Here is a 21,922-nt window from a genome sequence, read left to right on the forward strand (position 1 = left end):
ATGAGTCACGTAGAAGATGTGAAATCACAGCTATTATCTCAGGAATCCTGATTTATGATGGAACTTTTCAGTGATAGCAAGAACACAAAGCAGGGAGAGAATACAGTTCTCCAGGGTGTCATTTAACTGCCTTTACCACAAGAGGGTTACTTGTTCTCACAAGACAACATTTACCTGCTGATCAGGTCTTTTTTAGCCCCGATCTGGTCAGCACTAAGACTGGAAACAAAAGTCAACATCAGCCAATTTGCAAGGCCCTCTTCCAAAGTTCAGGGACACCACAGACGCTCAAGGAATTAACGCACAAAGTATTTTCTCGCTTCATCAAAAACAGCTTGATGTTTCTGGCCAAAGTTGTTAATGAGAGATTTGACCATTCTCACCCAAGGCATGTAACCACGTTAACATTTCAGCTCAGGAGCTTAAGCCGAGCAATGTTACGGATCACTGAAACACAACCTTCTAAAGGGAACAGCCTGACAACTCTTCATGGCACCACTCAGCCCTGCACAAAGCAACTATTGCTTCACCACGAGATTGCAGATTGTAAGCCAGAGTCCAAAGATCTGCTGCTCAGTTACAGCATGTAATTGCTGAAGCCGGTAAATGCAATCCAAAGTGCTGCCATTTATTTCAGGACCTGCACGGCTCCTCCTCACGCTGGTGAAACGCCCTGTCACCTTACCTTTTGCACTGCCTTCCGGAGAATGTTCTTGTACTCCTCCTTCGTGATCTCCCTCTTCTGGTAAAAAGGTTTAATAGCAAGTTTCACTTCTTCCACAGCCCTTTCCTGCATGTGAAGCTTCTTCATGTACTGCACAGCAAAGAGAGGTTCACTGCCTTGTGCTATCTCAGCAATGGTTTCTGAATCTGTTTTTCTTAGAAATGCTCTAGCAACGAAAATGCTCATTTCACAATTTCAACGACCCAAGTAAGAGCTAGCCCCAAAGTGATTTCCTTTACTGTAAATTGCAGTCTTGAAACAAATACCAGTTTACACTACGAGGAACCCTTATTTTATGTAACATTTATTCTATGCCTGTGTTTTAGTCAAGTGACTACAATGTCCACTTACTAATTTTGGTCTCCTCCTTCCCTTCCAACAACTCTGAAGTAAACATACACCCATCAAAAGGCATCAGATTCTAAAAGTCATAGCTGTCAATATAAAGTGTCAGGTAGCTCTAAAGGCATTCTGAAAATTGCAGAGTTGCATATAAATTAAGGATTACAGAAGACATCCAAACAAAACAAATTCATAAAAACTGCTGCCCAAAAATGAAGGTTTGGTGGGAAAAGTACCAGGTTTCTGTTTTGTGGTAGAAAGTAAAAGAATTGGCTAACAAGTTTTTTGCTCTTGTGTTAACATCCACTATGCTTAGAGCAGATGGCCTGTACAGCAAACCCAAAACTCAGCAGCAAGGGACTTGCATTGCAAAATCTACAAGTATTTTACTGTCTCTGTGTTTCCAGTGCTGGTGAGCAGCAAGATACAGCCCTACCTCTCTAAAGGACTGTTATGAGAATTGACATTAATTTCAAAGCTGGAGGGGAAAGGAGAAGACCAGGTGTTTAAAGAAATTATGAGATTTTGGCTTCTGGGAAGTCCCTTCTAAACATTCACGCAAGAAAGTTTCAGAGCTTCAAAAGTGAATCTTAGATGCTTTAATCCCTCCTCTGTCTTATTGCAATGAAGCAATAGACAGTGGAATCATCAAATGGAGTAAATCAAAGAACGGATTGCCTGCCACTCCTGGGCTGGCACAGGCAGCCACCAAAACCAACAGTAACAACAGGGGCTGGGAAAATACAGTAGAGAGTTAAAAATCCCCAAACGTTAACAGTTCAAATAAACAGCCCATTAATTTTATGCATTTGCTACTTGATAGCATTCACTCACTTCCTCGTTTTTCGTTTTATCCACTGGAGGTTTGGGTGCTTTCATCTTTTCTTCTGCGTTTCCGACAGAAGCAGCCTGGATTCCTGGTTCGGACGCAGTGGCCAGGCTGCCTGGCTCCGGAGTCAGGCTCTTTCCTGCCGTGCAGCCAAGCACTGGAAGACTGCCCTGCATGATAAACTGCACCGTGGGCTGGCTGACGGGGGCGTAGGGGGGAAGGCTGGAGGGCAGAGGTGGCGTCAAAGGGATATTTTGACAGTACACCTGTGAAACACATCATTTTGTAAATGCTTGTACTTACAAGAGACTCCATCACATCAGGGCTTTCAAAGCACCTTTACCCACTCAAACAGACAAGTAATTACTAGTTTTAATGAGGGAGGCCAACATCCCAGCCCTCGACTAGGTCTCTGTGCACATGGAGCTAGCACCAGCCCCACTCACTTTGTAACTGATGGGCTACACAGGCTGATGGCACAAACCGACACCACCAGGCCAATTTTGACAGCCTGCTTACAACCAGGGAGAAACTCACAGCTTCTCAAATAGCATCATCTTTCCGCAAGTTACTGCTGAAAACAGACGCTGCATGTATAAAGCAGAATTAAAAGAAAATGTGCTCCTTCACCTGTAAGGATCACCTGAGAGATTAAATGATTAGAGGACTGCCGAGGTGTATGGGCTGTATGAAATGTACCGCACGCAGAGGAAGGCGAACTCTGCCATGAGAGGAGGGTGTTGCACAACGAGGGCACAGATGAGGTGGGATGCCTTCCATGACACTTGGGTGCCAGAATAGGAACCAACCTGAGAGGAATCTAGATCAGGAAACATAGGCTCAGGAATCATATAATTGGTTGGAGGAGGCTCATTTAACTGCACCTGATTTAACGTTTGGTTCAAGTCCTCTGCTTTCCAGGCCCCTTCTTTTGCTCGCTGAAGTTTGTAAAATGGCATCCCTAGGTTCCCCAAGAGAAGGAAAAGAAAACATTTAAGAACAAAATAAACCTAATTGGTCAAAGATTCAAAGCCAATTATATTTAAAAAAAATAAAAGGATCTAACAACAAAGCCAGCTATAAAAGATTTTGTTTAGCAGTCATCAACGTTTTAATGCTTCTGATTATAGAGGACTTAACATCCCCTGGAGCAGTTGCTTCTTACTGTGTTTCCATGAGAGTAACCAACGAGGACCACACAAGCAACTATGTCAACACACATCGTGCAGGGTCCTAAGCCAAACTCTTTCTAGCATCTTTGGTTTAGCAAAGCCCACAGAAGCGAGCTGCTCGGATTTGTCACACTCTTCAGTTCTGAGAAATATCTATGAATTCTGCAAGCAAAACAACCACTCCAGTTAACTGCAGAAAGGGTGGAACAGAGGCTGCCAGTTCAGAGATCGGGCTGCTATAAGCACTTCACGGCCAAAGAGGTTGCTGCTGGCTAGCTGAGCCCTGCTGACAGCATGTCCTCTCCCATTCATTAACACAACTCACCTCAGGATTTCAACAAGTGCAAAATGCCAGCACTCAGGATTGGAAACCACAGCATCACCCCAGCTCAGATGACAGAGCTGCTACACTGCAACCAGTTTTACTCAGGCACCAAAACCCTAAGCCTTATACAGCCTATTTCAACTGCTGTTTGTTTTCAGAGAGAGAGAGACTTACTTGGAGCTTTTCCAGCAGACAGTGTGCCGCTTTCTTCCTCTTGAAGATTCCAGGTAACTCTTTTCACTGGTGCTTTTGATTTCAACGCAGGACCCTGAGGTACCACCTCCAGTTCAGGCTTACTGAAATTACCAGTTTTCTCATTTGACACAAGGCACTCATCTTTAACCTCCTTCACACAATCTGTTATTTTGCTTTTGGAGGAGCTTTGAATTGGTGCAGCCTCAGCCAGGGTATGCATGATGACTTCCTTCTTTGGGGGCTGTTCCATCAGAGATGGACATAATGCGGTATTTTCTATTTTAACTGTAATCTCAAGGTTTGTATTGCTACAGCTACCAAGCACTGCTGGATCACTACTTCTCACTAATTCTGTTTCAGCAAAAGAATCCACATTGCCAACTGGAACACAAATGTTTGCGATCTCTGGCACAGGGAATGCTGTTTCACTGGTCACTTCCTCACAGATGGGCTCTACCTTTATAGTTTCTTGAACCTCTCTCAGTTGAATCGGGGTCTCAGCCTGTACTTCCTCAAGTTTGACATTTGGTTGGATGGTTATGGAAAGCTCTTCTAGTACTAGCTCCTCCTTTGGCTCTTGTTTGAAGGAATGGGGTTGCTCCACACACCTGGATACATTTTCAACTGGAGGCTTTTGATCCTTTTCTGGTGGAGGAGGAAGCGAGGTCTCTTTTGATCTGTGTTTTCTTTCTTTGGAACGTGATCTTGATCTTGGTCTTTTTTCCTTTGATTTGCTGCTTTTGTGCTCCCGAGATCGAGATGCAGACCGAGACCGAGACCTCCACTTTCTCCTCTCTCGAGACCTGGATCTCGATCTCTTTCTGTCCCTTGACCTCAAGCTACTATCTTTATCATACCTCTCATAGCTTTTGTCTCTCCTGTGTTTCCGCCTTTTAGTCCTCTCAGTGCTATTTGACCGGGAACGGTCCCTCCGTCTTGATCTTGATCGAGACCGTCTTTTCTTTTTCCTGTTTTCATAAAACTCAGAAGTACTTCCAGGACTACCTGAACGTGACCTAGATTTCCTTCTCTCCCTGGACCAAGAAGTTTTTGCCTTTTTATCCTTGGTTTTATCCTTCATTTTCTTTTTTTTAGATCGTTCATGACTGCTAGAACGGTCAGTAGAAGACCTCCTGCTCCTGGGTTTCAATGTCCGTGTTTTGCTATGCTCTTCTCCACCTGACCACGAGGTAGATCTAGAGCTTCGGTCCCTTGAGTGTGCTCTACCCCTAGACCCTGACCGGGATCTCTTACGTTCTTTAACAAGTGCCTTTTTCCTTTTCATCTTCTTCTTGCTTCGGGAGCTGGAGTTCGAACAGGATCTGGAACGCGATCGCCGCTCTGTTTGTTCTACCTTTTGGCCTTTCTGCTGCCCATCGTTCTTTGAGGGACTACCTGGTTCAACTTTCACGTTAATATTAGGTCTAATCAATTCTTCAGCATTAAAGAACACATTAGGGCCCTCTCTGCTTTCCTCCTTTAAATGCTCTGCATTAGAAATTTGTTTAACAGCAGATGAAGTGCAAGGACTGCTTGGAAAGTCTTTGTCACCCCTATTGTCTCGTTCCTCTGTATCAGAGATCTGTTCTACAATCCTGCTTTCTACCGTCACGTCATCATGAGACTCTGTGTTACTGGATGGTACGTCAGAGTCAGCCCCAGACCCAAATACATTTTCTACCAGGTAAGGGGTGAAACGACGGACAGTCTGAAATGTTTGAACTTTTGGATTTTCAATGGAAATAGTCCTGGTAATATTAGTTAGCGGGATCCCCGAGCCAAGCCTTTCAGGACTGCTGCTTGCTGAACTCGAGTCTGATCCTGTTGGCTCAAAGGGATCATAAATTTCACTTTTAACCTGCTTTTTCTTAACTGAGAAAAGAGGTAAAGGACTCTCTTTCTGTTGCACTTTGTCGTCCACAGGGCGAAAGGTGTTACAAAATCCTGGGTTGGACAGTCTGCTGGGATGCCCTGTGTTTCCAGGAATATTGATTTTAAAACTCTCAAAAGAGCTTTGGCCCTTGCTCCTCGAAGTGCCCAGTAGCGATGAGCTGCTACACACGCCTGTGTTGGTAGAAAAAGACATCCCGCTTGTACGTGTTTGTTGCTGAGATTCCTTGGCATTTGACTTCTGACTTTCCACCTTGCTACCCCGTCCCGACTGACTGGTGCTCTCCTTGCCAGTCAGCTGGGTTATACAGGAGCTGGGGATGTCGCAGCTTTGGCTTCCTGCGGGTTTCGGCTCCACCTGCTTGCTGCTGGTTTCCTTTTTAATCTTTGGTATCCTGGGAAGCTCAAAGATGTCAATTCTCTTGAGAGGTGGTTTTAATGGTTGCCTCACAGTTACAGCTTTTGAGCCAGAATTCAAGTTACAGCTCAGAGGCTTTGAAGATGAGTCACCGGGTGCAAAGTTTTTAGAGTTTCCATTAAATCTGGGCATTTCATCTAACTTGGAGCCATGCCTGCTTGAAGTAGCTATATTCTGAGTCTGAACAGACCTGGGTGTCATTGAATATTCTGATTTTACAGTTGCCTTTTCTGATGTAATCTGTGCAGGGTTTGCTGCAGGCTCAATCCTACTCAGTGAGGGTGAAGGGGATGAAAACAAGCTTGAGGAGGAGGGTCTGGTGCGAGTACTCAGCCCAGAGGAAAATGAAGGTCCAGCAGTGGAGCTGCTTGCTGTGGTCCCTGAGTGCGCTGTACTCGGTGGGGTGTTATGTCCTGAACCATCATCCACTCTGAAGTCATTGGCTGATTTTCTATGAAGTGGAGCTACGGCATACAAGCAAACAATGAAGCTTTTCAGTACGTATCTGGACATTTTCCCCCAACATTGAAAGAAGTACTGAGCTAATTACGTTAAGTTCCACTTTGGTTTGCAGACATACCACACTGTAATAAGGCAGTCCAATAGTCCTTTTGGTCAGATGCTCAGGGTTTAATGCCAGACAACTGCATCTTTGAGGTAAACACTACTGTTTAGGAAATAAATTATTCTATTCTGTAGATATCACCAGATTTGTGTTTATTATCCTGTAGTTGCAGATTGATAAAACTTACTGTAACAGAGGATGATATAGGTACTTATTTAAAGAATAAAACTCAAAGTTTCAATTTGAAGAGATTCTTTCCAAATAATACCATGCCAAAGGAAGACACAGCTGAAGACAGCTAACACATATTCTAGAGCTCTACTTTTGAAAAGAAACTTCTTGCCAAGGTCCTCATCACTGCTCTTCAAACCAAAGTACAGTTCACAGGCACAGCAGCAGCGCACGACAAATGCCAGAAGAATTGGGTACTAAAATATCTCTGCTCTATCCAGTCCTCCATTTTTTACAACAAAGCATGAAACTACATTGCAGTACTTCTGAAAAAAGAAAACTACCTATTAAAACCCAAATCCTCCAGCAATGCCTCAGCTCTGCAACTAAAACAGAGACAAGTAACACTGTTTCAGAGCATACTTAAGAATCTTACTAGATGGATTACTGCTGGCAACTACCGAATCTATCCCACATATTCAAATGCTCAATGAAACTATCCCTATGCAGCTTGTAGGACCAGGGCAGACATGGATGGAACACAGGCAAATTGCACTATGAAGTGCCAAACCCTTACCTGCCTTCTTCGCCGTCAGCGAACCATCTCTGTTGATGACCACATCCGAACTACTCATCATGAGAATGCTCTGTCCAGATAGGATACTTCCCAACAGATCAGGCACAGGAGCAGCTTCTGCTTCTTGATCAGGACTCAAGGCAGGTACACTGCTTCTGCATGTTTCAGAGGGGTTATATTTCCTTTACTCTTACAGCACTTGTTCTATACACACACATTACATTAAAAAGAAACCAAAATCAAGGGTATAAACAGAGGTCAGCCAGGGAAGTTCACTTGTAGTTTTGGCCTCCCTAGAGTCATTCAGCTCCCATTTCCCTCTGACAAACAGAAGGTGAAGCTTTACCAACTTCCTGCAGGAACACCACAGGACAGAAAAGTATGTAATCGTACCAGAGATCTTTGGTAGGCAAATGCTTTTTATCTTCTGTGTTGTGTATCAAGATTGACTTTCCAGTGCATTTAAGGTGCATTTTTGAAGCACAAACTACTGTTAAGGACTTCAGAGATATGTCCATCCCAGCTGCCTCTCTTCCCCCGACCAAATCATGATCACAAATGTATTCCTCCAGCCTACACTGCCATCTAAAAAAATTGATGCAGCTTGAACCAGTGTTTAGCACCAGTCAGAATACACATAGGTGTCTACTAGTGGGGTAGCTAAGAGCATGGCATGGGAAGAATTATGCTGAAAAACAACAGCAATGCTCCCACACATGGTACAACACAAACACTCCCCTTTACACATTACTCAATCTTATTAAAATGGGTTAACTCTAAATTCTCAGTTCTTGGAATATGGACTGAAAAGGTTTGGGTGTTTTTGGTACTGGGGTGTGGTGCTTTTGTTTTTCTTTCTTTGCTTTTGTGCTGATGGAATTCTGGGGTTTGCTTTGTTTGGGTTTAAAAAAATATAATAATAAAGACAAACCTCAACTTCAAAAGGGACCAATATACCCAGCTCTTCAAGGGAGCTACATTTCATTTCTGTATGACAACAAAGCAAACTTTCCAGACATAATGTACACCGAAAACCTGTAATAACATACAACAGACACAAAATGGGCTAACAGAATTGGCCACTCAGGCCAGACCAGGAAACTCAATGTAGTCTAGGCAAATCGAGCCTTTAGAAATACTGAATTTCAGCTAAACAGTTCTACCTTCTAAACAACGTGCTACTCAAATAATTCGGAGGACATGGAAAGCTTCCTGAAAGGCTTCCTTCATGACTGAGATGGGAAAGGTAGAGAAATATTCCAAGTTATCACAGCAATATACTACCTTGATCCTGAGAAATCAACCTTGCATTAGAGGGCATCCATGTAAACCTCTCACACCTTTAATCGTTTAAGCTGAGCTCCCTCCATTTCTCCTAGTCTTCAGTTCCCTAAGCCTTGCAGTTTTCCATGCCTTGATTGGTACCTGCCTCAGGCATTTTCCCCATCCGTTTTCCTCTTGTCAGGCTCCTGCTCCCTGTATCCTACCCCTCTGCACTCTACACCCCTGTTCTGCAAACCCAATTCGCACACACAGAGACTTCTGTCAGACAGCAAAGCAACTGTTAAATTGCAGGATCAAACAAAGAGGTTTTTTTTCAATTTCCCAAGCTCCAACAAATGGCAGAGGAATTGAGTGAGGAGGGTACAGCCCTCATCTCCTCCTCTGGATGTGCAATTAGATTCCCCAGACCTCTCAAATAAGCAAGTGGTTTTTTTAAAGGTTAATGAGACTGGGATTTAAAACATACTAATAGGGTTACTAAACAATCTCAAAATAAAAAGACTCAGATTAGGGTGGAAATACCAATTTGAAATTTGAGTGCAATAGCTAAAGCTATTATGTAAGAGTAAGTGTATGTCCTTCAACATAAAAAATTCTTGCATAAAATGCTGTGGTTATTTATCTGCACGTGCACAAACACTCTTTCAAAATACTCAGGGTAAGAAAAGAGTTAAACCAGGATGATCTCTCAGTTTACTCTTTTGTTAGGGTCATTAGACAATTGAGAAAAATGAAATAAAATTAAAAAAAAAGGATGGATTTTTACCTGGGAAGTCCCACAGAAATAGGTCTAGCTACAGGACGGTGAGACCTCAGTGCTGACTGGGAGAGAACTCTCCTTTTGGCACTCACTGGTGAGTCTGGATTTGCGGGAACCTCTTCATTACTGTGGGTAAAACACAAACATGAACCCTGAAATTGAATATTTTTCATGTCAAATAGATGAAGTAGATAATAGTACTAGAACAGGCATGGTTAGAGAGCATTGTTTGTTTTATTATGAAACATTAAAAAACAAGATTTGTGCAATATATTTACTTTCTGTGGCTACATAAATAGAAATGCATAACTCAGCCAACAGAGATTCAAATGTAATTTCTATTTTAAAAATTTTAAATGGGTAATTTACTTTTATGAATGGATCAAAAAGACTTATTCAGTGGGAAATTAGATTTCACCAACAATAATTTCACATGACCCCTCCCCAAAATCCAAATCTTAAGAGTGACACAAACTGTGGAATAGAAAGATTCCTCCTGAATTTAAAGTGTCTGGAAAAGCAAAGCTGGGAAAAAGAGAAACATGGAAGATTTCACAGGTCCATTTAATTCTATATGAAATCATTGTTCACTGTATACCAAATACACTATCTTCACTTGAAATAAATAAATAGAAAATGACTGATTATGATCCAACTTCTTTAAATTCTACCCTTTGAACAACCTTCTTATTAAAGAAGGTCTTATTAAAGGTTTCATAAGGCTTGTTATTTCAACAAACTTCTTTAAAAAAGCCTGACTCTTTAAAAGCTCAGCAAGTCGGCCAAGAAGGAAAGAAAGATCAGGCCAACGTGTTATGATGGCTGTGTATCCAAAGCTGTCTTCAGACACAAAGTCTACACTCTGCAAAGAGCCAGGGATACAAACAACCCAACACTTGTGAAATTGTCAGGTCCCTCGTCAGAACCCGGAGATATCTTACCTTTCATATGGATCCAACTCATATGGATCTCCAAACACGGACAGAGAAGCTGCACCAATATCTGCTCTCATCAGACCAAGTGAGGGCTCCGTGGGCTTGTACATGGAAGGAATTGAGACCCCACGCATAGGTTTACTAAGACCAAGAGTTCTTGCAATACGCGAACGAGTAGTAACCTCATTTTTCACCTGCACAGATAAAGAGATTGGGTTATTTGCATGTTAGGGCAGGTATGTACCCTGGGTATAAAGCCCCAAATTCTTCACTTAGGCTAAGTAAAGCTATTAGGTCGCTACCATCAGTAGCAGAAGTGGTGTGCATTTATTGTCTATGTTTGTTTTAAAGCATTTATTAGATTTCTAACTGTGGCCTATATGTCACTTCATACAGAGACTGTACATATCAGACTTAAGTGACCAGATATGTTTCCAAAAATCTTTAATGTCATTCAAAATTGTCAATTCCTTCACTAAAGGCTGGAGGGTCAGTTCTGGCTGTAGGATGTAAACTCTATTTAAGGAAGCTGAGGACGAAAGTCAAGCTGGGGCAAAATATTCATTATAGTTCACATGAAAACACTACCCACAACTGAAAAAGATTTTGAGACCCCTTGCAGCTGATTAACTGGGTTTGCAACACATACACAAACATCTATAGCCTATTAAAAGGAATAGCTGATGGTAATTTTCACGGAGCTTGCATCAGTACCAAGTAAACACTACAGCTGAATGGCAAGGCATAACACAAAGCCTGCAGGACACGCTTTACAGTGGGATCCCTGCAGTTCAGGTACAGGATTTCTCAGCAAACCCAGCAGGCCTGCCTGGAAGTTGCAATTCATTTCCACGTACAGCATCTTTCTGGAGTACACTGGACACATCCTGCACATACTCCTCCTAAAAAAAGTTATCTGCTAACATTATAGGACAGTATTTTTTTTACTGAATTCCATGTTATAATGCTTTTACAGATGGCTGGAAAATGGCAGATACTGACACCAGCAGAAACTCACATGTGATCTTACTTTCATCTTTTTCCCTCTTCTCTTCTTTATTAGACGCTTGCGTCTCTTCAGCTGCGTCCCTGAACTCTTCTTCCCAGCAGAAGATTTTGTTTGAGTTCTTTTTTTGCCTCCTGCCTTCTTCCTCCTACCTGATGGGACAAAAGACAATCGAGTATCTGGCTAAGTGCTGGCACTCGTTGTACCCTGTACTCCCCGTTTCACTCCCCCATGGTGCACAAAGTAGCTCAAAGAGACCTACAGTGTACTGCAACTGTATACAACAACAGAGCAGAAAAAGTGAAATAATTAGGATTTATTTAAAAGCAACCTTCAAGGCACTTTTGGGCAGAGCTGGTATGGGGAAAGAAGAAAATGCATGTGGTATACTCCTGTAGCAGCACAGGTATGGCAGCACACAGCTGAGCTACAGTATTTTGTATGATTCAGGCTTATCTTGCCAAAGGTTTTGCTCTTGCAGATGGGAACAAAACATATCTGATGCCCTTACCTGTTTTTCTTTTCTGCCTAGCAGGAGCCCGTGGTGTAAGAGGACGCTGGTAGATGGCTGTGTTTAGGCCTGCTACAACTGCCTCAATCGTTTCATCCAGAAGAGAGGACATGAGGTACCTTGGCACATGCTGCATGGGGAATTAGAAGTTACACTATAAAGGTATCTAAAGTTCAGCAACAAGCTAGTTACAAAAGCCTTTGATGAAAAATGGATTTGAGATTTGAATGAAAAGTGCTTGTGTCACCAAGCTGCCAGTTAAGCAATTATGTCACCTTTCCGTCACCTACTGACTGTCATAGTAAGCAGAACATGACCTTGCTCTTCAGCCTCCCTCAGTGTTACAAGTCATGGCTAGCCTAACTCTGACTCTTTAAATGAGAACAATTCCTGGGACAGACATTTCGTTAATGTAAAGGTTCACTTAGGAACTTTTCCAAATCCACCTAACTGACCTCTGCCTCATCACACAGCAAAGTGAGATGAGCTAAGAATGAAAAGCCAACACAGCACAGGACCCCTGTCTTAAATTCTTCATTCTTTAGGTCAGATGTACCTAATGCTGTGAAGCACGTCCAGAGGCAGCATTTCTAACACACACCTTGGGGAAGTCACTGAAACAGCAGGTGTGAGTCCCCCTCCAGAGCATTACTTCATTGCGATAAGCAGGGGCTGCTCCTAACAAGGTTCAAATTCCTCCTCTTCTCTTTACTCAAGGGTGAACCACATTGAGACAAACACATCTGAAGCGTATGGATTCTGAACCACCAGCCTCAGAACATGAATTCAAAGCCTTTTTGCTGGGCAAACATAGTACAGGTTTGTTCCTTCATTGGGTTGGAAACATGTTAAGAGCAAGTTTCTCTCAATAGCTATGTTAAGTTGGCCATGGCCCCACCAACCATATTCCTAAAATGTCACAAAATCATTGAATGGTTTGGGTTGGAAGAAATACTTGAAGAAATAAATACTTTATTTTATCTACTATTCCCTTCTCTCTCTTTCTACATTTTCCTATCTTGGGGAAAAAAAAAAGACTTAATACAATCAAAACCAAAATGGCATCTTATTATTAGATGAAACCAAGCTTATTTTCATAGAATCATGGAGTAATTCAGGTTGGACAGGATCTTTAGGTGTCCCTCAGAAGGGTCTGACCTATCTGGACCCTTGATGACAGGTCAACACTGAATTCAAACCAGGTTGGTTAGGCCTTTCTTCAAGTGAGTGTTGAATGCCACCAAAGACTTCAAAAACTGTCCAAGCAGCCTATTCCCATAGTTGACCACCCTCAGGGGAAAAACAAAGTCAGATCCTCTCCTCTTGCATTCAGAAGTTATAGAATTTCACGTATTTTTACTAAATTCAAAAGCAGCATTAATGAAGAACCAATTAATATATCACTAGTCCCACGGAGGTTATTTACAGGCTCTGCTTCCATGCTAAGTAACCATATATTCCTGTGCAGTTTAAGGCTTTTTATATTTATGTAAGTGACAGATAGAGTACTTTGGCTAAAGCCAGAGGGCAAAGAAGGCAGGAGATCCCCAAATTTTAATATTCTCAGTTTGTAGCATACTAGTTGTTACCTAAAGGATTCTAATTATTCCAGCCAATAGAAACATCCAAAAACATCCCAGCTGCAGTCATCTTCAGTAAACAGTTCAACAAGTAAAGGATTTGAGGGACTTTAGGTATTTCGGATACTTTCTTGCATAGATTCTCTGGTATCTGTTAATGTGGTTGAACTCACACTGCCACATCACTGAGGACACTAGCATCTGGGTTTTTTCTCTTCAATGAGAGGCTAATTTGCGCAAACAGAAACCTTAAAAATACTAAGTTTTTCTCTTAAATTTGGCCAAAGATGGCCAACAGATTCTACTGCTACAGGAAACAGGGTAGGAGGACAGACAAGCAAATACACAAATGTCAAATAAAGATGCCCTGTCTCAGCAAAAAAGGCATACTAAAAAAAACAGAAGTGGTGCACAAACTGTGCATTCACTAGGAATAAAAATACAATTTTGCTCACAGCCAGGATGATAAAATGCAGATTCAGAGAGGAAGCTACCTACAGATTTCAAAATAGAGTCTTGGTCATGTGCTGCACTCGATTTGCACATGTTCTACATCTCAATTTAAAAGACAGAACTCCACAACTACTAACCATTGTGCTATGGACAGTCAACACAGACAGCTGAGTTACTTAAGGGGGAATTCATTTCAACTCTTCCACAAGGTTCTGCCAGAGGTTCATTAGTAAATACTCCTAAATACCTGAATTTGTTGGGCTGTTGTTATCCGGTTCCTGTTCACTGTGGCCCTAACTCGTTCGCTCTGCCGAGTTCTGGCTATAGCTCGGGTTCGGACGTGAGGGCGTAGCCTACTCGTGGTAGGAACAACATCGGCCACGAGGGCAGCAACCTCTTCTTCGCTGACATGATCTGTTTCTTGAAAGAAAAGTTGCCCAGGTCACTGGTCTTTCTACAGGTGAAAAACTTTAAAGACTTTTGAACCGCCCCCCCCCCCACCAAACAACAATTCCCTTTCTTAAACCAACCACCTCCAAGGGCAGACATTACCCTCTCAGAAGGAAATGGCCACAGACACCATTGCTTCAGACTGTTACACAGAAAGACAATTTTTTAAGTAACAGAAATTACTTCTACCTTGGCAAACTGAGTTCAGGTTAATAATAAATTCTTTCCAATGTAATACAATGCAGTTGCACTACAGTGCTGGGCTTGCCTCAGGAAGGTTAAAGAATGCTTATAAGAAGCAGCTCCAGAGACTGTAACTGCTGATGAAAATCTTAATAAACAGGATTCTCTTATCAGTCAAGAGTTCAAGTCAACTCTTTAGGTTCAAGAGAGAATGCCTACCAAAAAAAAAATGATTTAAAACAGATAAAACCAGGGGCTAAACATCTCTTCAAAACAGCACAAGCTTCACATCATTTAAGAAGAAAAATATTTATTTTGACTGGATACCACAAACCCCTTACCTGCAGCAGCACTGACACCCATGGGGGCACAGGCTGGACAGAACCATTCATCTACAGGGACTTCACTCAGAGGTGGATTAAGGCATTCCATGTGATACCTTGAGTAAAGAAAAAAAAAAAAGTAAAATGAAAATCAAACAACGTGCTTCTTACCAAGAGAGCCTTTTCCCTCTACCCACATGCTACATGAGGTGGACATATTTTCTTACGCTTGAAACCATGGTCTATGCATCTGCTTCTACCAACATCCGGAGAAACAACGCTACTTGATAGTTATATAAGGGTCTTCAACTCTACATGGTATTTTAAACACTTCAGGCTCAAAAAAGCTCAGAAAAAGTGAGCATTTTTCCCTCGCTGTGTGGTGTATTGCTTGTCATTTGAACCCAAGCTGCAAGAAACGTGCAGAGCCAAAACTGATGGTGGCAAAGAGAAAGGAGAGGAGTATTGAGATGCTGGGGGATGTCTCCCCAGCAATCAGGAAACAACATCAGTTTCCTGTAAACCAACGTAGTATTAATGTTACTGGTACGAATAAACATTTTGTTCTGCATGACTAGACACAGGTCAACTGCAATGCCTTGTTAAGTTAAATAAAAGCACTGCATACCACGTACACCTGGCATCGTTAAGACAACTGGCGATAAGGATTTCCGCGTAACTGCACAAGCTAGCTTGCAGAGCAGAGTCAGTCACTGACTTCACCCAGCTGCCTGCAGGACTGCAGACTGACAACACTGACTTCCAAACACCATCCGACTGAGAAACGCATTTATCCTTATGAGATCTCAAAGGGAAAGAAGAGAGCGTGATGCTCCCTTAGGTAGTTCTCTGCTCAACAGGCTGAGCAGCTAGACTGAACTGTCTCGCCAACCCAGGAAAAGCCTTTCAACACTACCCAACTAAAGTTCTGTAATTTTTTCAATTCCATTTTCAGCAATTAAAACCCAGCCAACGTGACATGTGTTAGTAGCACAGAATTTTTGAAGCAACTCATGTTCAAGCTGTGCTGCTAAAAAGAATTAAAACAGATTTCCCAAGTAAATGAGATGCTCCCCGTGAAAATCTAAGTGCTTAGATCAAGTTCCCTAGGCAAGGAACACGGAGACCACAGCCTTCAAGTAGAAGATTCAGCTTAAAACTAGCAACATTTCTACGACCAACTTTATTCTTTTTCTAGAAGGGGAAATTCTACTGTTATTCCTGGTGTAGTACAGCATTTAACTCTGAAATAAGTAAAGGAAAAAGAGTGAAGCTCTCCGTTTCATGTTCTCATGCCAAAATTTGCTGCATGATTACATCTCAGTGCCTGGCCATAGAACAAGGAGAGGGAAGGAACATCCATCTGATGCTCTAATCCCACTGTATAGTAACACACACATACAAAAAAAAAAAGAAAATTACAGAGACCACAGCTGTTAATCTCCCTTCCACCTATCACTTCAACTTCAGATTGTGTTTTTCAAACCTGTTCCCAACCATGTTGTGATAAACTCAATTTGAAGCTAAACTGCCAAACCCACCACTATTATGTTTATACTAAAATACATTAATTGTCAATACAAAATGGAGTATCATGTCCTGCTTGCATGAAAGAGTACACCTCAGCAGATGAGATTTTACACTCTTTCAGAGACTTAAGAAGATGGAAGTTGCAATAAATCATTTAAATCAGTTTAACATTGTGCAAAGCCCCATCTAGCTAAAAGCAATGGAAAGACAGGATGACTTTGTTGGCTTTAAAACTGTTGGCAAAAATAACTGATGAAATTTTCACTCTGCTGTCAGGTCAGAGAATGCAGAGGAATAAAACCAGAGTTTGAAGTGAGCTATTTTACATTTTTCTAGAGTTATCTCAGCCATGGTGAGCTAATAAGACCGCAAGTTCTTTCTTCAGGATGTTTTTCCAAAAGTGCCACAGTAGAAGTCAAGCATTTTATAAAGAACTTATTTTAGGAAAATAAGATGAAAAAAAATATCAAAAACTGTATCAAACTTAGAAAACAAAATAAACTTTTGAGAGACCACAAAGGAAAATCTGAAGCAATACCCTGAGTTCAGATAAGTCTTACAAAAGTTCAGAAAGAAATGAAAGACAAGACTTCAGGTAAGACCTATGAAACACTGGTCTTGGTCAAGTGTTTTAAATTCAGTGTTCTGATGTCATGCTTAACAGTATTTCATGTTCTTGATTTTGCCTCTTCTCCAAAAGATGAATCAGTGTATATGGACACTACAGAACACAAAGACAAAACTAGACTTACCAGATGTCTAGTTAGATTGCTAGAAGTCATTTTTGAAAGATTATTTTACATATTCCTTGCAAGCAAGTATCTCTCTTTGCTCAATGGATAATTTTTGATATCAAACTGACAATGATGCAAGACTAATTAAACAGTGTAAGAGCTTTAAGTTCTAGCAGAAGACTGTAGGCCTGAAGTTGTGTAGTATCTTGATGCCTCTACTTAAACGCTTATTTTATTAATCAAGGTGGGGAAAAAAAATTTGGCAAAGAAAGAGGTAAGCAAGAGTAAGGGAATCTTTTAGTAGCTGTGGCTATAAACAAAAGACCTCAGAATTTCACAAAACTATGAGTCTTCAGCACTTCTGCACAGCACTAATGCCCAGTCAGCTGGGCCTAGTCATGCACCCTATCAAGGAGACATAAATAAGTTTTTTGCCCTCCATGCACCCACGTTGCATGGATGAGTGCAGACATCTTCATCACTTGAAGATATGGTCACCTGTTATGGTGGTCTGCAGCACTGATGTGTGCAGGACTCCACACATACACTGCTCCATAACCAGAAAAGGAGCCATCACATCCTGGGGGTGTCTGCGCTATAAACGCATGGACACAAGTCTGGCCACACAATGAGCCTGAAGACAGCAGCAAGGGGCAGCCTACAAACCAGACACCGCCTGTGGACCAAAAACTGGCCAGCCCTGCAGTGCCACCAGCAGTCAGGCAGGTAACTTTCTTACCCTGCATCGCAGCCATCACACAGCAGCAGGCGATCCTCGCGGTCACTTCTGCCACACACCTCACAGAAGGTTGGATCATCCTCTCCATCATTACCCTGAGTTTTCGTGTTCTCAACAGGAATCTAAATAAAAGAGGGATTCACATTTTATGCAGAATGCGGCATTTTTTAAAATTCATTGTCACATTAACAGTATCTGCAGCAAAACCTAAAAGTGGATGAACCAAAATGGCTGTTGCATACCAGAACCTTCAATTAGTTCATTCAACACATCTAGGACATGATCAAATGCTTGAAAACATCTAATGAACTTGTCTACTGTCAGACACCAACAACTACAGAAAACTGCGTTTTAAGAACAGGAAAAAAAATCAAAATTCCCAAATAATGTCAAAAGTAATCAAAGAAAAAAAAAAACAAACCCCAAAACAAGACAAAAGAGAGCAGGCTTAGCTTCCCCTCACAACATATCATTTAAATGTTAATTCACACTTCTGATAAAATGCAAACACTTAATAATAAACCATCAGTTTATGAAAACAGCACCAAACTCCTAAATGTCTCCTGAAAAAGCACTACATTTCTGATATTAATAGAGAATTAATAGTCTCTCTTTTGTGAGAGACTACCAGCACACTCAACCTCTGCCTGTCAGAGCTCTCTACTATTGCCTTGGGTCTTTCTTCCCCTACAAACCCAACTGCTACACAGCAGAGCTGGCAGCAAGACAAGAAAGAGATGACGTATAACCTAGATTATTCCTATTTGGAGTATAACAGCACCTGCAGTATGCAGGGCATTCTCCCCAGGAGGACAGGCTTATCAATACAGAAGAGCTTAGAGTCAAATGGTAATTTTGTGGCAACTGGCCTGTTTGCTACAGTAGAAAGCCTACCTTTTTTAAGATTTTACCACCATAATGTGCCCGAATGCTGATGTACTTAAAGAGGATTCGATCCACTGGACAGGAGTTTGCATTCTAGAAAAAAAAAAATTACCCATACAGTTAATAAGCACATCTCTTCATTCAATTTTTAACAAGGAAATCTTCAATTATTAATGTAATAAGCATTAAATCAATGTAGTAATCATCTTAACAGCTATTGGTCTTGACATTTTAAGTACTTATATCTGACTCATGTGGTTTACAAACAACCTATTGTATCAGAGAAAACATGCATTTTTAGAAAAGCATTTATTATACTAAAGTCATTTAATTATTACTCAACTGCCAAAGCAGCATCAAAGTTCTTGCAAACATTCTCTTGAAACAGTGCTCATGTTTTAGGGTACTGGCTTTCCTTTGGACAAACGAGCAACTGGAAGTAGCTTAAAAATATTTCCAGGAAGAGTGATTTTTATTTTATTTTTTTTTTTATTTAATTACCACTGGTACTGCTGCATACACAGTAAGTTTTCCTGGAATTTTCACCCTGGATTATGATTATAGCAACTACACAGGTGGCAAGGAATTTCGACTGAAAACTGAATTCAGAGCAAACTGCTGATTTAGTCAGTATTCTTTTATATCTTTCCTACATTTATATGTTCACTGTCGCAACAGACTCACATCCAACGGTCACAACACAGAATTCAACAAGAGGTAAAGTTATATATACACAGAGAAATATATAAACACACACAGAGAAAACCAGTATCACTGGTATCTTGACTTGAAAAAAAGACTTTTAGATGCCTAGAAACACACTTGCTTATGACATTACAGCTTTCAGAGAACAGAACAGATTAGGATGGGTACAAGAAAAACAGATCTACGCTTCACAAATGTGAATCCTGCCAAATAGAGCAGTAACCCAAGTCTGTGTTAAAAAAAAAATCTTAAGAAAGCATATATATAATATAAATATTACAGTGTTTCATTCTCCTTATAGCAGAACAGCATGATCAGCGAGACAGAGAGCAGAGCATGCCAGAAGACCACAGGACATCAAGGACAAAACAGCTCACCTTAGACCACTCCACGATGCAGTCCAAGCAGAAGTAATGGGAACAGTTCTCAGGAGTCCCAACAGCCTGATCCCTAAAGGTGTTGAGGCAAATGGGGCAGTTTTCGCCATCCTCATCAGAGGAAATGCTCGCTCCGTTCATGTGTGGCTCTAATTTCAAAGAATCAGTCATTCCTCCCACAGCAGCCTCAGTTTCTTCCTCCTCTTCCTCTTCTTCATCGTCATCTTCACAATCTTAAAAAGTGAGAGATGAAAAACACCTCTTGTGTGCTGCAGGGCTTCAGCAGCAAGGGCAAAGGGGGTGAGCAGGAGGGGGTATCAGTTCACAGAAAATTCCAAGTAAGCTTATTTTATGGGTCTGCACGAGTGAAGCACAGCCTCCCCAGTTTGAGGCAATAATTTTTGCTGTTTTTTTTTCTAAATCCCTTTACCAAAAAGCAATGGATTACTCTGGTGAAAAATAAAGCAAAAATAAAACCTGACAACATGACTAGTCTTGCAAGAGATAAACCAACCGTTTATCAAAACCACAAGACAATAAGATACGTCACGCTATCACTGAACAGTGAAGTTAAAAAATAAAGTTGTAATAAAGTTATAATGTACCCAGCTTTTTTTTAAATAGACACTCTATAGGACAAGAAACAGTAATACACTCGCCCGCAGAAGAAAAGATCAAAGATTTCAGCAGCAAATCATGATTTTGAGAGTCAAGGGACCTGGGTGCCCACCTGAAGACTGCTTAGAGAAGCTTGGCTTTGAGTAAAAATATTTTTAAACACTCAGCATACATTGTTGAAAGGTGTTTTTAATTTTAGTACAAAATAGAGATGTGTGTTAGTTTTTTCCTAAAACCTGTGAATTGAGTTGACATTTTCAAGAAGCAGTGAAAAGCTACCCAAAAACACTCTCACATTTTTTTGAGAGGAGGGTAAGGGGGAAGCTGCTGTTGTTTTGCTGACTTTCTTTAATAAGAGGTCCTTGTCTTTTTTCTTTTCTACTGAATTCTCCTGTCTGGCCATAGCAGAAAGCACCCTAAATGAAGGATTAATTAGCAGACTTACCTTCTAGTTCTTCATCTTCACTTTCTTCCTTGTCTTCCTCGCCTCCCTCTTCCTCAGTGCCATCCTCTTCTTCCTCACTTCCGGTATCATCTTCTGAATCACAGCTGTTTCCACCATTGCTTTCTTAAAAAGAAAAGAGAAGATGACAGTAAATACCTATTTGAGGCAGACAGGCAGAACAGTGAAGGCCACACCAGAACCCGGGCTCAGGATGTTATAGATGAAGTGAAACCCCAGATTTCCTCAGTGGTATCAGCTGCCTGTTCTGAGAAACTCCAGGGAAGCATGCCAGCAGTTGGAGATACAGAATTTAGGAAGCAAACAAACAAAAAATTATCAGGGAAAAAAAGAAACAAATGGTCACAAATATATCTTTATTTTTCTTTGGAGGTTAAACCAATCAGTTCTCCAACTTACAACAAGAAATGTGCACACGCAGGGAGGTCTCATTTACCTGTTTCACTGAGGAGCGCGAGACTCTGTCGTTTGCCCTTGCCTAGTGCAGCATTCTTGTTTATCAGTTCATCCTGGCTGTCATCATCCATGGCAGGACATCGGGAATATGCTCCCTGTAAGAAAGCAAACTTCAGTGAGGCAGAGCACCACCGACACAAGCAGAGCATGTGTCAGCCCAGCAAAAGGCATCCAACGCATCTGAGGAGACGTGAACAATAGAAGGGACATCGCTCTACAGCAAAGGCTCCTCAAACCATTGACTAGTTTGTCCAGTTTCAACTCGGAGGTGGCTGCAGGTAAGCAGTTATCCTTAGGTGAAGTTTCACATCTCTACTGAGCTAGATGCAACCAGCTGCTTCTGAAACTCAGTTTAGGTGAAAGAGTCAGAGTTGTCTTGGGCTCCTGGGTGACAGAAAAAGGTATAACCATAACTGCCCACTGAAAATAGGAACAGAAAACCCGCAAAACCTAAAACCAGCCTGTGGACTAGCAATAAAATGCAAAACAGAATGGGCTCAGTGGCCCTTTGAGCAAGGCCTAACAGGATGACAAAGTGTGTTTCAAAACAAAATACTCTATCTTGCTTAACTGAAAAGAAACAAGAAGAAAGATTACGTATTTTAGATAGTTTTAAAAAAGGCCTTCTCACAGCTCTGTCACAAAATAGAGAAGTCTCAGGCCTCAGAACCATTATTCCACAGAAAGAAGGAGACTTGATTTGGTGCATATTAATGCAATCA

General features: G+C 41.4%; 1 protein-coding gene across 4 annotated transcripts in view; it reads right to left on the minus strand.

The window, feature by feature from the left end:
- Positions 1-21,922, minus strand: part of PHRF1 (PHD and ring finger domains 1) — a 28,951-nt gene that overhangs the window by 1,506 nt on the left and 5,523 nt on the right. The window contains exons 2-17 of one of the 4 annotated variants that reach the window (XM_014957611.1): positions 21,181-21,295; positions 20,727-20,849; positions 19,664-19,896; positions 18,591-18,674; positions 17,697-17,818; positions 14,712-14,809; positions 13,985-14,151; positions 11,705-11,834; positions 11,206-11,345; positions 10,194-10,381; positions 9,259-9,378; positions 7,209-7,363; positions 3,567-6,359; positions 2,705-2,856; positions 1,901-2,161; positions 686-814 (exon numbers count right to left, since the gene is read on the minus strand). In XM_014957611.1, the coding sequence (XP_014813097.1) occupies positions 686-814; positions 1,901-2,161; positions 2,705-2,856; positions 3,567-6,359; positions 7,209-7,363; positions 9,259-9,378; positions 10,194-10,381; positions 11,206-11,345; positions 11,705-11,834; positions 13,985-14,151; positions 14,712-14,809; positions 17,697-17,818; positions 18,591-18,674; positions 19,664-19,896; positions 20,727-20,849; positions 21,181-21,271 (4,986 nt within the window). In that variant the 5' untranslated portion in view covers positions 21,272-21,295. Of the gene's footprint in view, positions 1-685; positions 815-1,900; positions 2,162-2,704; positions 2,857-3,566; positions 6,360-7,208; positions 7,364-9,258; positions 9,379-10,193; positions 10,382-11,205; positions 11,346-11,704; positions 11,835-13,984; positions 14,158-14,711; positions 14,810-17,696; positions 17,819-18,590; positions 18,675-19,663; positions 19,897-20,726; positions 20,850-21,180; positions 21,296-21,922 lie in introns of all 4 variants that reach the window. The other 3 variants (XM_014957613.1, XM_014957614.1, XM_014957610.1) reach the window with 3 other exon arrangements.

The sequence above is a fragment of the Calidris pugnax genome, unplaced genomic scaffold (assembly GCF_001431845.1).
Source record: "Calidris pugnax isolate Ruff unplaced genomic scaffold, ASM143184v1 scaffold211, whole genome shotgun sequence".
NCBI lineage: Eukaryota > Metazoa > Chordata > Aves > Charadriiformes > Scolopacidae > Calidris > Calidris pugnax.